Source organism: Dipodomys ordii, unplaced genomic scaffold (assembly GCF_000151885.1).
Source record: "Dipodomys ordii isolate 6190 unplaced genomic scaffold, Dord_2.0 Scaffold7, whole genome shotgun sequence".
NCBI lineage: Eukaryota > Metazoa > Chordata > Mammalia > Rodentia > Heteromyidae > Dipodomys > Dipodomys ordii.
Genome location: NW_012267223.1, coordinates 22,824,633 through 22,840,284, shown reverse-complemented (window position 1 = coordinate 22,840,284; position 15,652 = coordinate 22,824,633). Strand labels below are relative to the sequence as shown.

Below are 15,652 nucleotides of genomic sequence, written 5' to 3'. Positions count from 1 at the left end.
CCACCTTCCCAGCCCCTGGAGTTAAATTTCTGTAATGGTAGAAGACTCTTTAGGCCTCTCCTCCCTTATAGTAGGAAGCAAGAGGAGGAGAGCAGAAACAAGAGCAGTAAAGGAACGGCTATTTCAGAAGGAAGAATGAAGGAAAGGACCAGGAAGTGACACCATCAAGCAACAGTTCAGACATGGGTAACAAACTCAGCTGCCCAATTCCTGGCTGCAAAAGAATTAGAGAGGGGCTTGGAAGGTGGCTCAGTGGTAGAGCACTTGCCTTGCAGGCATGAGGCCCTGGATTCCATTCCTCAGCACCACATAAACAAGAAGAAAAAAGCCGGAAGTGGCGCTGTGGCTCAAGTGGTAGAGCGCTAACCTTGAGCTGAAGAGCTGAGGGACAGCGCCCAGGCCGAGCGTTCAGGCCCTACTACCGGACCCCCCCCAAAAAAAAAAAAAAAAAAGAGAGCCAAGGGGCTGGGGGAAGCTTTTGTCCATAGAGTGTTGCAACATGGTTGCAGTGTATGTTTGACTTTATGTGCACGCTGATTATCTGAACACTGGGCTGACCTTATCACCTGAGCTGATTAGTGGATGATTCTGGCCTCTTTCCTGACCATAGACAGTTGTCATGTTCAGGGAGCAGCTCAGGAGACCTACAGAAAAAGGGAGAGGCCGCAGTTTATTCTTTCCAGTGTTTTAGGGTGAGGCTGAGTGGGAGAAAGGACTGGCAGAGATTGCCCCAGCCCTGCACTGGAATCTCCTTTGAATTCTTCAATCTGTCCCGATGCCCGCTAACAGAGCAGATGCGAAGAAGGCAGTGGGGATTGGCGTCCCCCTACCCCCACAATTCACCCCTTCTCTCGGGCTTATCCCACCTTGGGTAGTCTGATAGGTCAGTCTTCAGGGAGGGGAGCGGGGCCACGTGCCAAAGGACAGCATCTCAGCCAGGGCTGCTAAAAAGCCGGGATAAGTGGGGCTGAGTTTGGTGTGGCCGATGCACACGTCAGCTTTTCCCTTGGGAGGGAGGGAAGGGACTCCAGGTCCCTACAGACGTGCCACAGCCACAGGGGCCAACAACACCCTCTTCTGACTACCACACCAGGGAGTCGGTCGGCCCAGCCTCAGCAGCGATCAGGCGACGGCCCCCAGCCGCATACCTTACTTCTCGGGGAACAGCCCAGCCCATCTCCCCATCCGAAGCCACGCCTTCGGACACGCCCCCAAACCTCGACTCGGCCCCTCCGACACAGGGAGAAGAACTACAAATCCCAGCCTCCTTGAATCCCCGCCCTTCCAAGGGGCGGGGCATAGCGACAACGAATAGGGAGGAGCCCTGGCGCTCAGGCTAGGGAACGCGTGTACCCAATCGCAGGGCCGCTCTCGCTGTGAGCCGATGGGGGGCGGGGAGGAGCCCGCCTGGGCCCGGACAAAAACCGGATCCCGGGCGTCCGCCCGCCGCTGGAGCGCTTCGGGGAGTGGTTGTGGACTGGGCCCTGTGGTGGGAGAGCCGCGCTCGGTCTTTGGCGGAGAGGTGAGTGCAATGGCTGCCCTCGCGGGCTGGATCCCGCACAATCCTTGAGCTTTCTGCCTTCTTCCCTCAGCCCAGCACCGGCTCCCTGCCGGGTTTCTAGCTTGGTGCTCCGGGCACCCTCCCTGCACCTGCTTAGAAGTTTTTCTGCTTTTTGATGGCGTGGGGGGGGGGAGTGTTGGGTGTGAGCCTCCGTCCCGGACCCAGACTCTGACCGCATGCTTTTACCCCCCCCCCTCCCCCGCCAACCCTCCAACTCTCCCACGTTCTAGTTCCTGGGAGTTTGCATCCGGCTTACAGCGGACCTTGCTTCTCTTCGGTCGGCCAAATTGCCTTTGCCGCGCTTCCTGGGCTCCCCCTTAGCTCCACCCAGGGACAGCTATCGAGCCTTTTTTGTACCATCCGGGTCCCCCAGCGGATGCCGGAGCGGGAAGAAGACGGGGGCGACTCATCCTACTGTCCCTCCCTAGCAGGACTCAAGGCCAACCTGTGAGTTGAGTGCAGGGAGCGAGCCAGGCCACGAGGGTGGGTTCCTGAGGCCTTGCAGCTCCGCCAGGACCTTGGCCCCCGGGCTCTCCTTGCTCTAAAGCTGACGCCCAGCGGGTAGACGACAGATGGCCTGGGTGCCCGTCTCCTTCCCCCATCCCCAAGTTTCCGGGGAGTCTAGACATAGACAAGATCCCTTCCAGGGGGTTCAGAGGATGCCGCCACCGCCCTCCTTTAGAGGCTGGCAGAAGGCCAGTCCCAGCGCCTGCTGCTTTTCTCCAGACCCCTCAGAAAGAATCTGTGTCGAGGAGTTCTGTTGTTAGTGGGTCTCTGGAAGTCCACCTGGCTAAAGAAGATTTTGGTCTACCAACCCAACAATTTTGCTCTGGGTCTCAGTTCTGAGATATTGGGTGGGGTGGGGTGGGGGGAGGAACATCTGGTTAGACTCCAGATGCTTCGAAGGGTAATTTTCACCTTGTAGAAAGAGATTCTTGGTAGTTGATTGCTGCGTCAGCTTGCCCACCCTGTTTTGTTTTTTTGGGGGGGGTGTACTATCGATTTATAAACATTTGTTTTTAATAAAAATATAGCTTTTGTATTAAAAAAAGTAAAAGCTTAAGCAGCTTTGGGGGGGTGTTAATGGGAAGAGCCCTCAGACACTGGGTAACTGCTGTTTTCAACCCAATTCTGACAGACACTGCTTCGAGTGTCTGTCCAGCATTTGAATGCTTTTTGTCCTTCTAAGAGAGAAGATCCTAAGCAGCATGCCCAGTGGTTTTTCTCCATTGAGTGTGTTCCAGAAGAACCTTCCTGGAGAGCTGGCTCCTTTCATTCAGCCTTAACTGTGGGCTGCTTCTATGCTGCTCTTAAGGCAGCTGTGAGCGAACTCAATCCTGGGCCACTCACTGTCTATGGGAAATTCCCCAGTTAGTTCTTAGAGTATATTTTCAGGGTTTTTTTGGCATGATTGCTCCCAGACAATTTGCAGATTTTGCTTGTTACCAGGTAACAACAGTTCCTGGGGTCCAAGCTCTGCTGGGAAGCTCTTAATCACAAGTGTGACAGCATATTCAGCCACTGGAAGAGGCAGCCTAAGACTTGGTGCGGCGAGGGTTTGCTCCAAACCTATAGTGATGTGCCCAGGGTCAGTGGAACACCTTAAAAAGATATGCATGGGCCAGGTACCAGTGGCTAAACCCTGTACTCCTAGCTACTCAGGAGGCTGAGGTCTGAGGATTGTGGTTCAAAGCCAGCCCGGGCAGGAAAATCTGTGAGACTGTTATTTCCAATTAACCTACAGAAAACCAGAAGTGGTGCTGTGGCTCAAAGTGGTAGAGAGCTAGCCTTGAGCTGAAGAGCTCAGGAACAAGTGCCCAGGCCATTGAGTTCAAGCCTTATGACCATCAAAAAAAAAAAAAAAGATGCATGGTTGGGTCAGTGCACATTTTTCTAGGCTTTTCTTCCGATTCTCAAAAGAATGTGAGACTTCAATGAGTTTAAGAGTCAGTGCCATAGAGAAAATTTTAAGAGGGCTGGGAAGGTGGCTCAGTGGTAGAGCGCTTGCCTTGCATGCCTGAGGCCCTGGGTTCGATTCCTCAGCACCACATAAGCAAAAAGAAAAAAAACCGGAAGTGGCGCTGTGGCTCAAGTGGTAGAGCGCTAGCCTTGAGCTGAAGAGCTGAGGGACAGTGCCCAGGCCCAGAGTTCAGGCCCCACGACCAGACCCAAAAAAAAAAGAAAAATTTAAGATCCCACTGAGTGATGTTTTGCCTGATCTCCAAGTGTCTGTCAATTTCCCTCCTGCTGCTTCCCTACCAGGTTTGTGAGCCAGTTGCCTCTCATCCTGCACTGGTCAATAGGCAGCAAGCGACCAGACTGTTATTCTATGATTTTTCCTGTTATTCTATACATTCTTTGTTTTAACTTCTCCATCTAAAGCCACAGTGCTGTGGTGGCAAATTGTTTTGGTAACCTAGTGAATTTTTTCTATCCTGTATAATCTCCCTGCTCTATCTTCTCTCCTGCCTTGTTTCCAAAGGCCTTTCAGAGAGGAGCTCTTGGATCTGGGGGGTGGGGGGTGGGAGGGCGGTTCAAGAAAATAGTGGTTTCTTTCAGCTGCTGAAGGTTTCTTTGCTTTCCCTTGTCCTGTCCACATTTGGATCTTGTGTAAAGGTGCCTGATTCTGGGGACTCTTGTATTTACAGTGTCAGACTTCTTTCTTTTGCAGCTTAGCTGAGGGGCTTCCTTTCCCTTGTAGTTTGTGATCCCATTTGCAGGTGTTGGGACTGCTGAGGGTGGTCAGTACTGCCCCCTCCTCTTTTCTGCATGATCTGCCCTGGGCTATACTCTGGAAGGGGGGTGGGAGGGTGTACCCATTAGCTTTCAGACCAGTTTTTCTGGTCTGTATCTAGAAGGTTGGGAAATGGAGCTGCAGTGGGTGGGGATGGAGGACTGTGGGGGCAGTACGGCTGGTTAGGGCGTCTCCTTCTGCAACTGATTTGGGAGGGAGTCATGAGCCATCCCAGGGGAAGGCCAGAAGAACCAGGAAGGATTCTGAGCCCATTCTCAGCAACTCTACTTTGGGCTAGACACCTGATTGAATATGACCATTGTGGTGAGCTGGAGACAGAGAGTCAGCTCAGCCAGGATTAGCATCTCAAGCTCTACCAACATGGCATGTTGGCTGTGGAGTGGGGGTGGAGGGTGCAACGTGGCCCTGGGACACTAGTTTTCTAGGGGACAAACCTTCCTGGATATGTCTACCAGCCAGCTCCTTAACTCCACCCTCTTTTATTTGTTTTTGACCTTCTCTCCCAGCAAATTCAACCGCTTCCATCCTGAGCCTTTGTGGGACATATGAATGACTTATCTGAATCTGGCCAAGATCTTTGCATGCATAGCTTAGTTTCCTTTCCTATCTCCCCTTCTTCCTCTCCCACATAACTGCTCCTGTTACCCAGGGGAGAAAACATGAGTCTGCCTCCTCGCCTCTGGCTTAGTTAGAAGTGACCAGTTCAGGGTGGTCCCTAGAGAGGCCTCTATTTTGCATAGTATATTTTGCTCTAAATTAGCCATTGGATGACTCAGTGGGGTGGGTGGGTTGTATTCAAGGTTACATGTAGTTTACCACCCTGTGTCTGCAGTGTGTGTACTCATCTAGAGTCCTGGGAGAAAAGAGCTTGAAGATGACTCTCCCTTTTCTGCCTGCCCCTGCCATCAGGGCCTTGGGAGTGTGATCCTGTTTGAGGTTAAATAAACTTGCTGGACTGGCGAGTGGCCTGATGGTTGTGGTGATGAGTTGGAATGGGGGGAAAAAAACCTGTGGAGAGAGCAGAGCCAGTTTGTGCCATTCAGATGGTGCTGCTCACAGAGTGATTCTGTAGCTGGGCCTACCTCAGGCAGGACCAACACTGAGATTTTGACCAAACCCCTGCTATTCCTGGCTTCCCCTTCCGGTTGACTTTTGCTCTGGGATGGATGTAGTTGTAGCAGAGCTAGTTTACCCAGAGGGAGTAGAGGCAGGATTGAACTCGGGTAAGTAGTTCCAGGGGAATTAACTAACACTTTGATTATTCTCTGTGTTCCTCACCATCTTCAGATTCTCTGCCTTTGCTGGTGCAGCTGCCATTTGATATTTCTCTCCATCCCTCCTACTGGGGCGTCATCATCATCATTATCATCATCATAGTACTAGGAGATTGAATGCATGGTCTCCAGTGCTCTACTACTTGCTCTTGGTCCTTCCGTTTTTACTTGTTTTTATTTTTATTTTTTTTGTGTGGTGTTGGGGCCTGGGTGTTGTTCTTTAGCTTTTTCTACTCCAGGCTGGCACTCAACTACTTGAGCCATCACTTCTAGTTTGTGGCTAATTGGAGATAAGGGCTTTCTGCCCTGGCTGGCTTTGAACTGCAGACCTCGTAGCTCAGCCTCCTGAGCAGCTAGGATTACAGGTGTGAGCCATCAGTACTTGGCATTTATTTATTTATTTAGTGCTGGTCCTGGGGCTTGAACTCAGGGCCTAGGTGCTTTTTTGCTCAAGGCTAAGACTCTACCACTTGAGCCACAGCCCCACTTCCCACTTTTTTGATGCTTAATTGGAGATAAGAGTCTCATGGACTTAACTGTCCACTCTGGTTTTGGACAACAATCCTTAGATCTAAGCTTCCTTAGTAGCTAGAATTATAGATACGAACTACTGGCACCCAGCTTTATTTATTTATTTATTTGTCATGGGGCCTGAATTCTGGGCCTGGTCACTGTCCCTGAGCTCTTCAGCTCAAGGCAAGCATTGTACCACTTGAGCTACTGCTCCACTTCCTTTATTTGGTTTTTAAGATAGGACCTTGCTAACTTTACCGTGCCTCGGACTCCCTAATAGCTGGGATTTCAGGTGTTGGAAACCACATTTGGCTCTTTTTCTCCTCTCTTTTTGGGGGGAGGGAGGGGAGCTAGACCTGGGGCTTGAACTCAGGGCCTGAGCACTGTCCCTGAGCTTTTTTTGCTCAAGGATAGCACTCTAACACTTGTTACTATGTCCCTTTCAGCTTTTTCTGTTTATGTGGTACTGAGGAATTGAACCCAGAACTTCATGCAAGCTAGGCAAGCACTCTACCACTAAGCCACATTCCCAACCTTTCTTTTCTCCTCTTGAGAAAAGCTGAGATCCAGTTTTATTGTCTAAAGGACAACTGGGAATGGGTCTCCCCTGCTGTGTGCCTCTACCTCCCTTCCTCTACTAACTAGCTTATCTCATCTCAACAGGTAGAGCAGGTCCCTCTGCAGCCATGTCAGCCAAGGCAATTTCGGAGCAGACGGGCAAAGAACTCCTTTACAAGTACATCTGTACCACCTCAGCCATCCAGAATCGGTTCAAGTATGCCCGAGTCACTCCTGACACTGATTGGGCTCGCCTACTGCAGGACCATCCCTGGCTGCTCAGCCAGGTGAGCCCTACCTTTACCCTTCATCTAGACCCAGGCTCTAAAGAAGACAAAGCAATTTATTGGAGGTGGCTTAAAGGTCAAATGAATGCAGATTGCTTGTGCTACATCTGCAGGGAGCCTGAGCAGAGTTTTTGTTCATTCTAGGCCCTGTGTACTGGGGGTACTTTGGCATGAGGTTAGAACTAGACAAACTGGTATCTAAAGCACAACTCTCCACAAAGCATGTGGCCTGCAGCAAGCCATTTTACACCCCTGAGTTTTGGTTTCTCCAGCTGTCAAATCAGGATAATTCCCAGTAAGCTCTAAGGATTAACAAGAACATCCAAGAAGCATTTAGTGTGCTGTCTGGCACTTGTAGATGCTCAATTTGAAAAAGTAGGTATATGTTCTTCCTTCCCCTGAGGGGAAGGGGTCAGGAATGTATCAGGGCAGTTAAGAAGTTTAGCTTGCCAAGCGCCTGTGGCTCAAGCCTGTAATCCTAACTACTCAGGAGGCTGAGATCTGAGGATCACAGTTCAAAGCTAGCCTGGGCAGGAAAGTCCAGGAGACTCTTATCTCCAGTTAGCCACCAGAAAGCTGGAAGTGGTGCTATGGCTCAAGTGGTAGAGTGCTAGCCTTGACCTGAAGAGCTGAGTGACAGTGCCCAGGTCCAGAGTTCAAGCCCCACAACTGACCAAAAAAAAAAAAAAGAAGTAGCCTATTTTTATGTAGGGCTGAAAAAAAGCTTCTGTCTTCAGATCCTTATAGGACCTTGTTGGGAGGTTTTTGGGAAACTCTTCAACTTCTGTAACAGGACCTAGAGATAGGATAGGACCCACGGTTTCCTTCCTCTCTAAGGTGGCTGGGGAGGTAGCAAATTTCCTGGTACTAGAGATGGGGGCTGATGGGTTAGCCTCTTGTAGACAGAGTTTAAACACAGGCATGGGGTTGGCCTAAGGTTCTGTCTCTGTTCTCCCTTTTGGAACACGGGCTGGTCCATGTTGAGTTCTTGATTGGGGGGGGAGGGGACATAGAGAAGGGAAAGATTCATTCAACAGCTGTGTACTGAGCATCTACTCATTGTCAGGCCTTTCCTGAATATGGATGGCTGAGGCAGGGTAGGGAAGCTTCAGGAGTTGATCTTTATGGAACAGTGATTTAACTTTGGGAGCAAGGTGAATTTGAAAGTCTGTGCTTTGAATCTCTAGTATCTTACTTCTTATACTTCCTCTCTCTGTCCTCACCCTGAACTTAAACCCCTCCTGTTCTAGAACTTAGTGGTCAAGCCAGACCAGCTGATCAAGCGACGGGGAAAGCTTGGCCTAGTCGGGGTCAATCTCACTCTGGATGGAGTCAAGTCCTGGCTGAAACCACGGCTGGGACAGGAGGCCACGGTGAGTCTGGTGGATGTAGGGTCGGGGTGGATGGATGAGCTGTGGTAATAGAAGTAACGTGGTCACCTTCAGATAGCAGCTCTAGCTGGCCCCCACGGCCAGTCACATGGCTGGGGAAGGTGGGAGGGAGAAAATGCCCTGTGCTGTGGTCTTAGGCAGCAAGGCCAGCCATGGTGCTCACTCCCAGATACTGCATCAGGGAATACAAACTCCTTTGTTATTTGTTCAGACAAGATGTAGTGCAAAAGTGACCCCAGAGCCAGGTAGAAATGTGCTGTTTAATGATCATGGAGATGTGACTCTGAGGCCCATTCTCAAAACTTCTTTCTTTCCAATTTCCAAATAACTGTCATGGTAGTTTGTGATGACATGCATACCAACGAGGGCAGATAAAAATAAGATGGCCAAAGGGAAATGCAGAATCATTTAGGCAGAGAGATGTTTGGGGCTGAGAACCTTGGATGCCATAGTAATAATGCTAAAGGGTAAATTCAATTCTTTTAGTGCTTGATGATTAATTCCAACCATGTAGATAAGACAGCTAGAGTGAAATATGGCTTAGGAAGGCAAAAGGATGCTTGGTAATAAAATTGTGTCATCTCCTCGCTCCCCAAGGATGTGGGGAGGAGAAGAGGATGTGCTGAGGCTTGGCTTAGCCTGAGAAGAATGTATTGCCTGCACCTGGCTTTGCACACAATTCTGAAGGGGCTGTTGCCCCTTCAGTTAGTAGGGGTGATCGTGGACCAGGGATGGGCTGTTCTCTGGCTACCTTGGAAGAAGGCATGAAGGTGACAATGGTGGCATCTGTCTCCCTTATTGGGCTTCTTCAAAGCTACTCTGAATGTCTGTTTCTGTATTTTTGGCACTCAGTGGATAGAGGGATGTTTGAAGTTGGAATGGGCCTGGAGGGGCAGAGGGATTTGACTATTGATTTCCCAGGCCTCTGGGGAGATGATGATACGAGGCTGTGGGGGGTTGAGAAATGTCCCCAGGAAGCACATCATGCTCCCTTCTCACTGGCTTTTGGGAAGGGGATGTCAGGGACATCTGAGCTGGCAGCAGTGTCGTCCCCGGCCCGAGTGGCTCATTACCTCTGATGGATCACTGTCTGCTCCCTGACTCAGCAATGACGCACAGGCGGGCGGGGGGTTCAGGACACTGGGATGAGGGCTGTCTGGCTTTGGCTGCCGCCAGGGACCCACTCACACTGATTAACTCTGCAGGCTTGTTGTCCTCAGCCAGGAGAGTCTGGAGATGTTTCCCTAATCAAGCTCTGGCTCTTCTTCCTCCTTCCCTCCCTCGGGCCTCCAGGCCTGGACTATGTCCTCAGGCTGGGTCACAGTGCCTTCTTCAAGGTAGACAGAGCAGTGTGTTCACCCCCTGTTCTAGCAAGTTCTCACATCCTTGCTTAAGCTCTGAGATAGTCTTGATTTGTCTGAACTTTATTTGTAGGACCATAAAGCTGTGCTTTCTCCGGTGGGATGATGCTGAGTTCACATCTCACCCTTCAGGGGAGAAAGGAAGCAAATGTGTAGTTGGCCCAGGGTGAGGAGCTGAGCAAAGGCATCTCCTGAGGATTTCTTTGCCCCTACAGGGTCTTGCTATATAGCCTCAGCTGTCCTTGAACTTATGATCCACCTACCTTTGCCTCCATGATACCCAGCACATGAGGGTTTGAACGTAGGACCTGTAACCCTATTGCCTTTCTTCTGGAAATACCTCTTTGCCAGAGGTGGTAGTGGTAGTGCATGGGTGGGCCCCATCTTCTTCTGCCCTAGATAAAAGACATGCCATCCACCTAAGCTTTATTTCCCTCAATTTCTCTGTAGGTCGGCAAGGCCAGAGGATTCCTCAAGAACTTTCTGATTGAACCTTTCGTCCCCCATAGTCAGGTATGTGAGGCAGACTCCAAGCTGAGTCTTCTCTCTCCTGGGAGCTTTGTGTCTGTTCCTTAAAAATGAAGGCAAAGGGCTGGGAAGGTGGCTCAGTGGTAGAGCGCTTGCCTTGCATGCCTGAGGCCCTGGGTTTGATTCCTCAGCACCACATAAGCAAAAAGAAAAAAGCCGGAAGTGGTGCTGTGGCTCAAGAGGTAGAGCGCTAGCCTTGAGCTGAAGAGCTGAGGAACAGTGCCCAGGCCCAGAGTTCAGGCCCCACAACTGGACCCCCCCCCAAAAAAAATGAAGGCAAATATCAAGCTGATGGAGAAAAGTCAAAGGAAACAAACCAGAGACCCGGGGCACTATAGACCTAAAGTTTGAGCAGAGAGTCCAAAAGTGTAGAGAAAAGGATTTAGTTTGCAGGAGGGCAGAATTAGGGCAGGCAACAGAGTGGACTCCCAGGTAGAGTTACAATGGCTTCGCTAAGAAGGTGGCCTCATCGCTCTTGTCTCTCGTCCTTACTCCTGGTGGGGAAGATGTTTTGAACAGGTCCCTTGTGTGAGTGCTGGTTTTAGGAATGAAATCACAGGGTGCCTCTCCTGGTGGGAGCTGGTTGCCCCATCCTCCCCTGCTCTGTGCCCCTCACCAGTTTTCATTGTCTTCACCTGCAAGGCGGAGGAGTTCTATGTGTGCATCTATGCTACCCGTGAAGGGGATTACGTCCTCTTCCACCACGAGGGTGGAGTGGATGTGGGTGATGTGGATGCCAAAGCCCAGAAGCTGCTTGTTGGCGTGGACGAGAAGCTGAATCTTGAGGACATCAAGAAACACCTGTTGGTCTATGCCCCTGAGGACAAGAAAGAGTTGAGTGAAGGGGATGGCAGGGAGGGGGAGACCAGCATGTCCTAGACACAGATGAGAAAAAGCCCCATCCTGAGGACTAGAACCACACGTGTGGCGAGGGCACTGGCTTAGAAACAGACTACAATATGCCATCAGTGTGCCTCACCTCCTGGCCCCTGTCTGTCTGGCGCTTCCTCCTCCAGCTCTGTGCCTGACAGCTTCTTTCCGCCTCAGTGGCTGAAGAGTGGCTTCCAGAGGGTATAATGTTTGCAGGCCTCAGCAAGGGGCCAGTGGGGCATGAGTCGGGAAGTGGGGCTGTCAGAAGTGCTGACAGATTGCTGGGGGATGAGGTGAGGTTGTGGCTGCTGAATCTGCTCCCTGATGCATTGCCTGTCCCTCTTTCCCTCTCTCCTCTAGAATTCTGGCCAGCTTTATCTCTGGCCTCTTCAATTTCTATGAGGATCTGTACTTCACCTACCTCGAGATCAACCCCCTTGGTAATGGGCTATGCCGTTCTATGGGGTACGGGTAGAGGTGGGGAGCAAGGGCCAATTAAAATGGGGTCCTAGTGCCTACAGAAAGCCAGATCCAGAGTTCCACAAGACAGTAAGTACAAATATATGTGTGCTACACACACATTTGCCCACGTATGTTGAGTCTCCAGCTCATTTAGTTTCTGAGTTCTCAGAAGACTTAATTGTTCAAGCCAGGCTCTGTGGCTTGTATCTATAATCACAGCTACATGGGAGGCAGAGATAAAAGGGTTGCAGACTAAGGTCAACCAAGGCAAAAAGCATAAGAATTTATTTGAAAAATAACTAACGTAAATAGGGCTGGGGACATGGCCCAAGTGGTAAAGTGTCTGCCTATCTAGCAAGTGTGAGATCCTGAGTTAAAACCCTACTACCATCCCCTAGAAAAAGAGGAAGATTTATTATCCTTCTTTTAAAAACAACAACAAAGGAATAAAACCTCTTATTTCCATTTCCTAGAGTTATTTATCTGTCTTTTAGCCAACAAACCCAACTTTTTTTCTTTGACTTTGATTTCTCCTGTGGTGAGGAAGTCCAGCTGCGTTGGATTGCTGTTCCAGTCAGCTGGTTAGGCTTCTCAGCCTTACTCTGCTCCTTCTCGCCCTTCTTCTTGGTGCACTCGGGAGTCTCCCTGCTCCCTCTCAGGGATTTGGTCAATCATTGACCCCTAACACAGGGAAGAGCTTTCTGTAGGCTCATAGCCTGTGAAGGAGGCAGGTGGTGAGGGGGAGAATGGCTTGGCTGGTTCTGGCCAGGGATTCTCAGGGCAAAGTCCAGGAAGCTAAAAAACCAAATCAGATTCCAGCTGAGAATGCAGTCTTTGCTAAAGGGCCAGATGGTTGTGTGGTAACTTAATTATCTAAATGGCCCTAGGGGAAAAGGAAGATGGATGCTCAGTCAGGTGGCAATGAATAAATCCTGCTGGCGAGGGCCCAGTGCACCCATGGCTTTTCCACTCCATCTGACATTGAAGCTTACCCTAACTGAACCCCCAGGAATCCCAGTACACATATATACCCAGGAGGTCTTCTGACAGCAATGTTTGCCTTAAACACCATCAATCCATCCATCCATCCATTCTGCTAGGAACTGAACGTTGGGCCTTGTACATGGTAAAAACATCTACCACTGAATACACCTCTAGTAAACTTTTTTTTTTTTTTTTGGTTGGTCGTGGGGCTTGAACTCTGATCTTTGGCGCTGTCCCTGAGCTCTTCAGCTCAAGGCGAGCGCTCTCCCACTTGAGCTACAGCACCAATTCCCATTTTCTAATGGTTTATTGGCGATAAGGGTCTTACTTTCCTGCCTGGGCTGGCTTTGAACAGTGATCCTCAGCTCTCAGCCTCCTGCGTAGCTAGGATTACAGGCGCCCGGCAACACTTTTTTTTTTTTTTATAATGGCAGGACCATAGATGGGTGAATAGTTGGATATTTAAAGCAGGGAGTATATAGCATTCGATCAAGATGTCTGAACATTGCCATGGTAACTAATAAATGCTCTCACTGTCCTGTTGAGGAATATTCTTGTAAAATTTACTTTTGTAAAATTTTCCTTTCGTGGGGGACCCACCCCATTGTGGGTGTTTTGGGGAGTCTGCTGAGGGGTTTTGGAGGTTGATTGTTGCTTCTTCTTAGAACCTCTGACTGATTACCCCTGTTTCTCCCAGTTGTGACCAAAGATGGCGTCTATGTCCTTGACTTGGCAGCCAAAGTGGATGCCACAGCCGACTACATCTGCAAAGTGAAGTGGGGCGATATTGAGTTTCCTCCTCCCTTTGGGCGTGAGGCATATCCAGAGGTAAGGTGGGGTTCGAGAGGAGATGGAGGATGATGGGGGCCAGGAGTCAGGATGACTAATCTCGGACGAACATTTGGTCCCCTCCTGGGCTGTGTATTTGGCAAGGAAAGGAAGATCAAGAACCATTTAATTTTCTTAAAATCCCAATGGAGTGGGGGTGGTAGTTTGCCAAGCCTTGGAATCCCAGCCAGAAATCCTTTTAGATGTTGCTTTCCATCAACCTCCCTGGGCTTTTAACTTGATTTGTTGTTTCTTGGTAATTCTGAGTGGCTCCCCCTAATCATATCGGGAAAGGCAGTTCTGTCGGCCACTCGCTGAGAATTTTAATTGCTCCTTTCCTTCCCATCCTCTGAGAAGTCCACCCAGCAGGATCGGGCTTTCTGTGAAGTACCCAGCAGGGTGGGACTGGGAGGGCATAGGTTGTGCCAGGCAGTCAGGCAGACAGACAAATGCTAGAGAGGGAGGGTGGGGGTATAGTAGAACCAGAGTGGCCTGGGACTTGAGCAGAGCACCCATAATTTGAAGTCAGGGAATGGAGTTGGTAAGTTGGTCCCTAGGCAGTGACTATGGCTGTGAGTGAGTTTGGTACTAGAAGGAGCCATCATGTTATGATTTGTTTTGCTTATTCTGCATAACTAGAGCTCAAACTTAGGGTCCTGTACTCACTGGGCAGGTGTTCTACCACTTGAGCCACACTCCCAACTCTAACACCATCTCTCTTTTTTTTTTTTTTGTCGGTACATTGTCCCTGAGCTCTTTTGCTGAAGACTAGTGCTCTACCACTTGAGCTACAGCTCCACTTCCAGTTTTCTGGTGGTTAATTGGAGGTAGAGTCTCACAGACTTTCCTACCCAGGCTGGTTTTGAACTGAGATCCTTAGATCTCCACCACCTGAGTAGGTAGGATTGTAGGCATGAGCCACCAGTGCCCTGCGTGACACTATCTATACTTTTTTTTTTATTGCTGGCACTGTGGCTTGAACTTGAGCTTGTTTGTGCTCATGCTTGGCTTTTGCTCATGGCTGACACCCTGGCACTTGAGCATAGCTCTACTTCCAACTTTTTGGTGGTTAATTGGAGATAAGAGTCACAGACTTTAGCCGGGTGCTGGTGGCTCACGCCTGTAATCCTAGCTACTCAGGAGGCTGAGATCTGAGGATCACAGTTCAAAGCCAGCCCGGGCAGGAAAGACTGTGAGACTCCTATCTCCAATAAACCACCAGAAAACCAGAAGTGGCGCTGTAGCTCAAGTGGTAGAGCACTCGCCTTGAGCTGAAGAGCTGAAGGACAGTGCCCAGGCCCAGAGTTCAAGCCCCACGACTGACAAAAAAAAAAGAGTCACAGACTTTTTTGCCAGGACTGGCTTCGGACTTCAGATCTCAGATCCTGAGTAGTTAGGATCACAGGTATGAGCCACAAGCACCTGGCAACCATCATATTTTATCCTAGACATCTAGGGTCTTGCATAGCCCTTTTTCCCCTACCCCATTAAGGCAATTAATGAACATTGACCTCTTAATGTGTTTCTAGGGAAGAGGGTATGGTCCTGGGATCTGGGACCCTATTCAATGGGTACCCCAACAGCTACCTGTTGCTTTCTGATGTCTAGGAAGCCTACATTGCAGACCTGGATGCCAAAAGTGGGGCAAGCCTGAAGCTGACCTTGCTGAACCCTAAGGGGAGGATCTGGACCATGGTGGCTGGGGGTGGTGCCTCCGTCGTCTACAGGTGACAGAACGGGCCAATTATACCCAACCACCAGCATGCATGGCCAGGGTGTGGGGCCTGGGTTTCTGGCCTTGGTTTTGTCCAGGAATGTGGAGAACAGATGAAAACAGTGATATCCCAGAAAGCTTTGAGGAGTTCTGGTAAGGCCTGCCCTGTATAGCATCCTCTGCAACTTGTTTGCTTCAAAATGATGTCATGTTTGTGAATTTTAATTTTTATAAGCAGTGACATATACCCCACCTAAAACTATTACATACTGAAAATGAGTTCGAAGGTGAAGAAGCTGCCTGGTTCATTCCTCACCTGGCCATCCTGGTGAGGAACATGTTTTTCTGTGTTCTCCCAGGGATTTTTACTATGCAAACCTTTGTACTTCTTTACCATACTCTTTGCAAGTGATTAGATTCTCAAAAGCAGGGTAGATGTCTACCCAGAATAGATACATGATCTGCCGCAGCTGCTCTGGCTCTAGTATAGCTCTTCATTGGGCAGTCTGTGGGGGACTCTTGTATTTATGTCTTTTTTTTTTTTTTTTTTTTTGGGTCCGGTCGTG

At 49.8% G+C, this 15,652-nt stretch overlaps 1 protein-coding gene across 4 annotated transcripts in view; it reads left to right on the top strand.

Annotated features, from left to right (window-relative positions):
• Positions 1 to 1,315: 1,315 nt before the first annotated feature.
• Positions 1,316 to 15,652, top strand: part of Acly (ATP citrate lyase) — a 50,243-nt gene continuing 35,906 nt past the window's right edge. For 2 of the 4 annotated variants that reach the window (XM_013037874.1, XM_013037873.1), the window contains exons 1-8: positions 1,316 to 1,522; positions 6,767 to 6,948; positions 8,199 to 8,321; positions 10,151 to 10,213; positions 10,871 to 11,061; positions 11,459 to 11,538; positions 13,242 to 13,372; positions 14,981 to 15,099. In XM_013037874.1, coding sequence (XP_012893328.1) covers positions 6,790 to 6,948; positions 8,199 to 8,321; positions 10,151 to 10,213; positions 10,871 to 11,061; positions 11,459 to 11,538; positions 13,242 to 13,372; positions 14,981 to 15,099 — 866 coding nt within the window. In that variant the 5' untranslated portion in view covers positions 1,316 to 1,522; positions 6,767 to 6,789. Of the gene's footprint in view, positions 1,523 to 6,761; positions 6,949 to 8,198; positions 8,322 to 10,150; positions 10,214 to 10,870; positions 11,062 to 11,458; positions 11,539 to 13,241; positions 13,373 to 14,980; positions 15,100 to 15,652 lie in introns of those variants that run through there. The other 2 variants (XM_013037877.1, XM_013037876.1) reach the window with 1 other exon arrangement.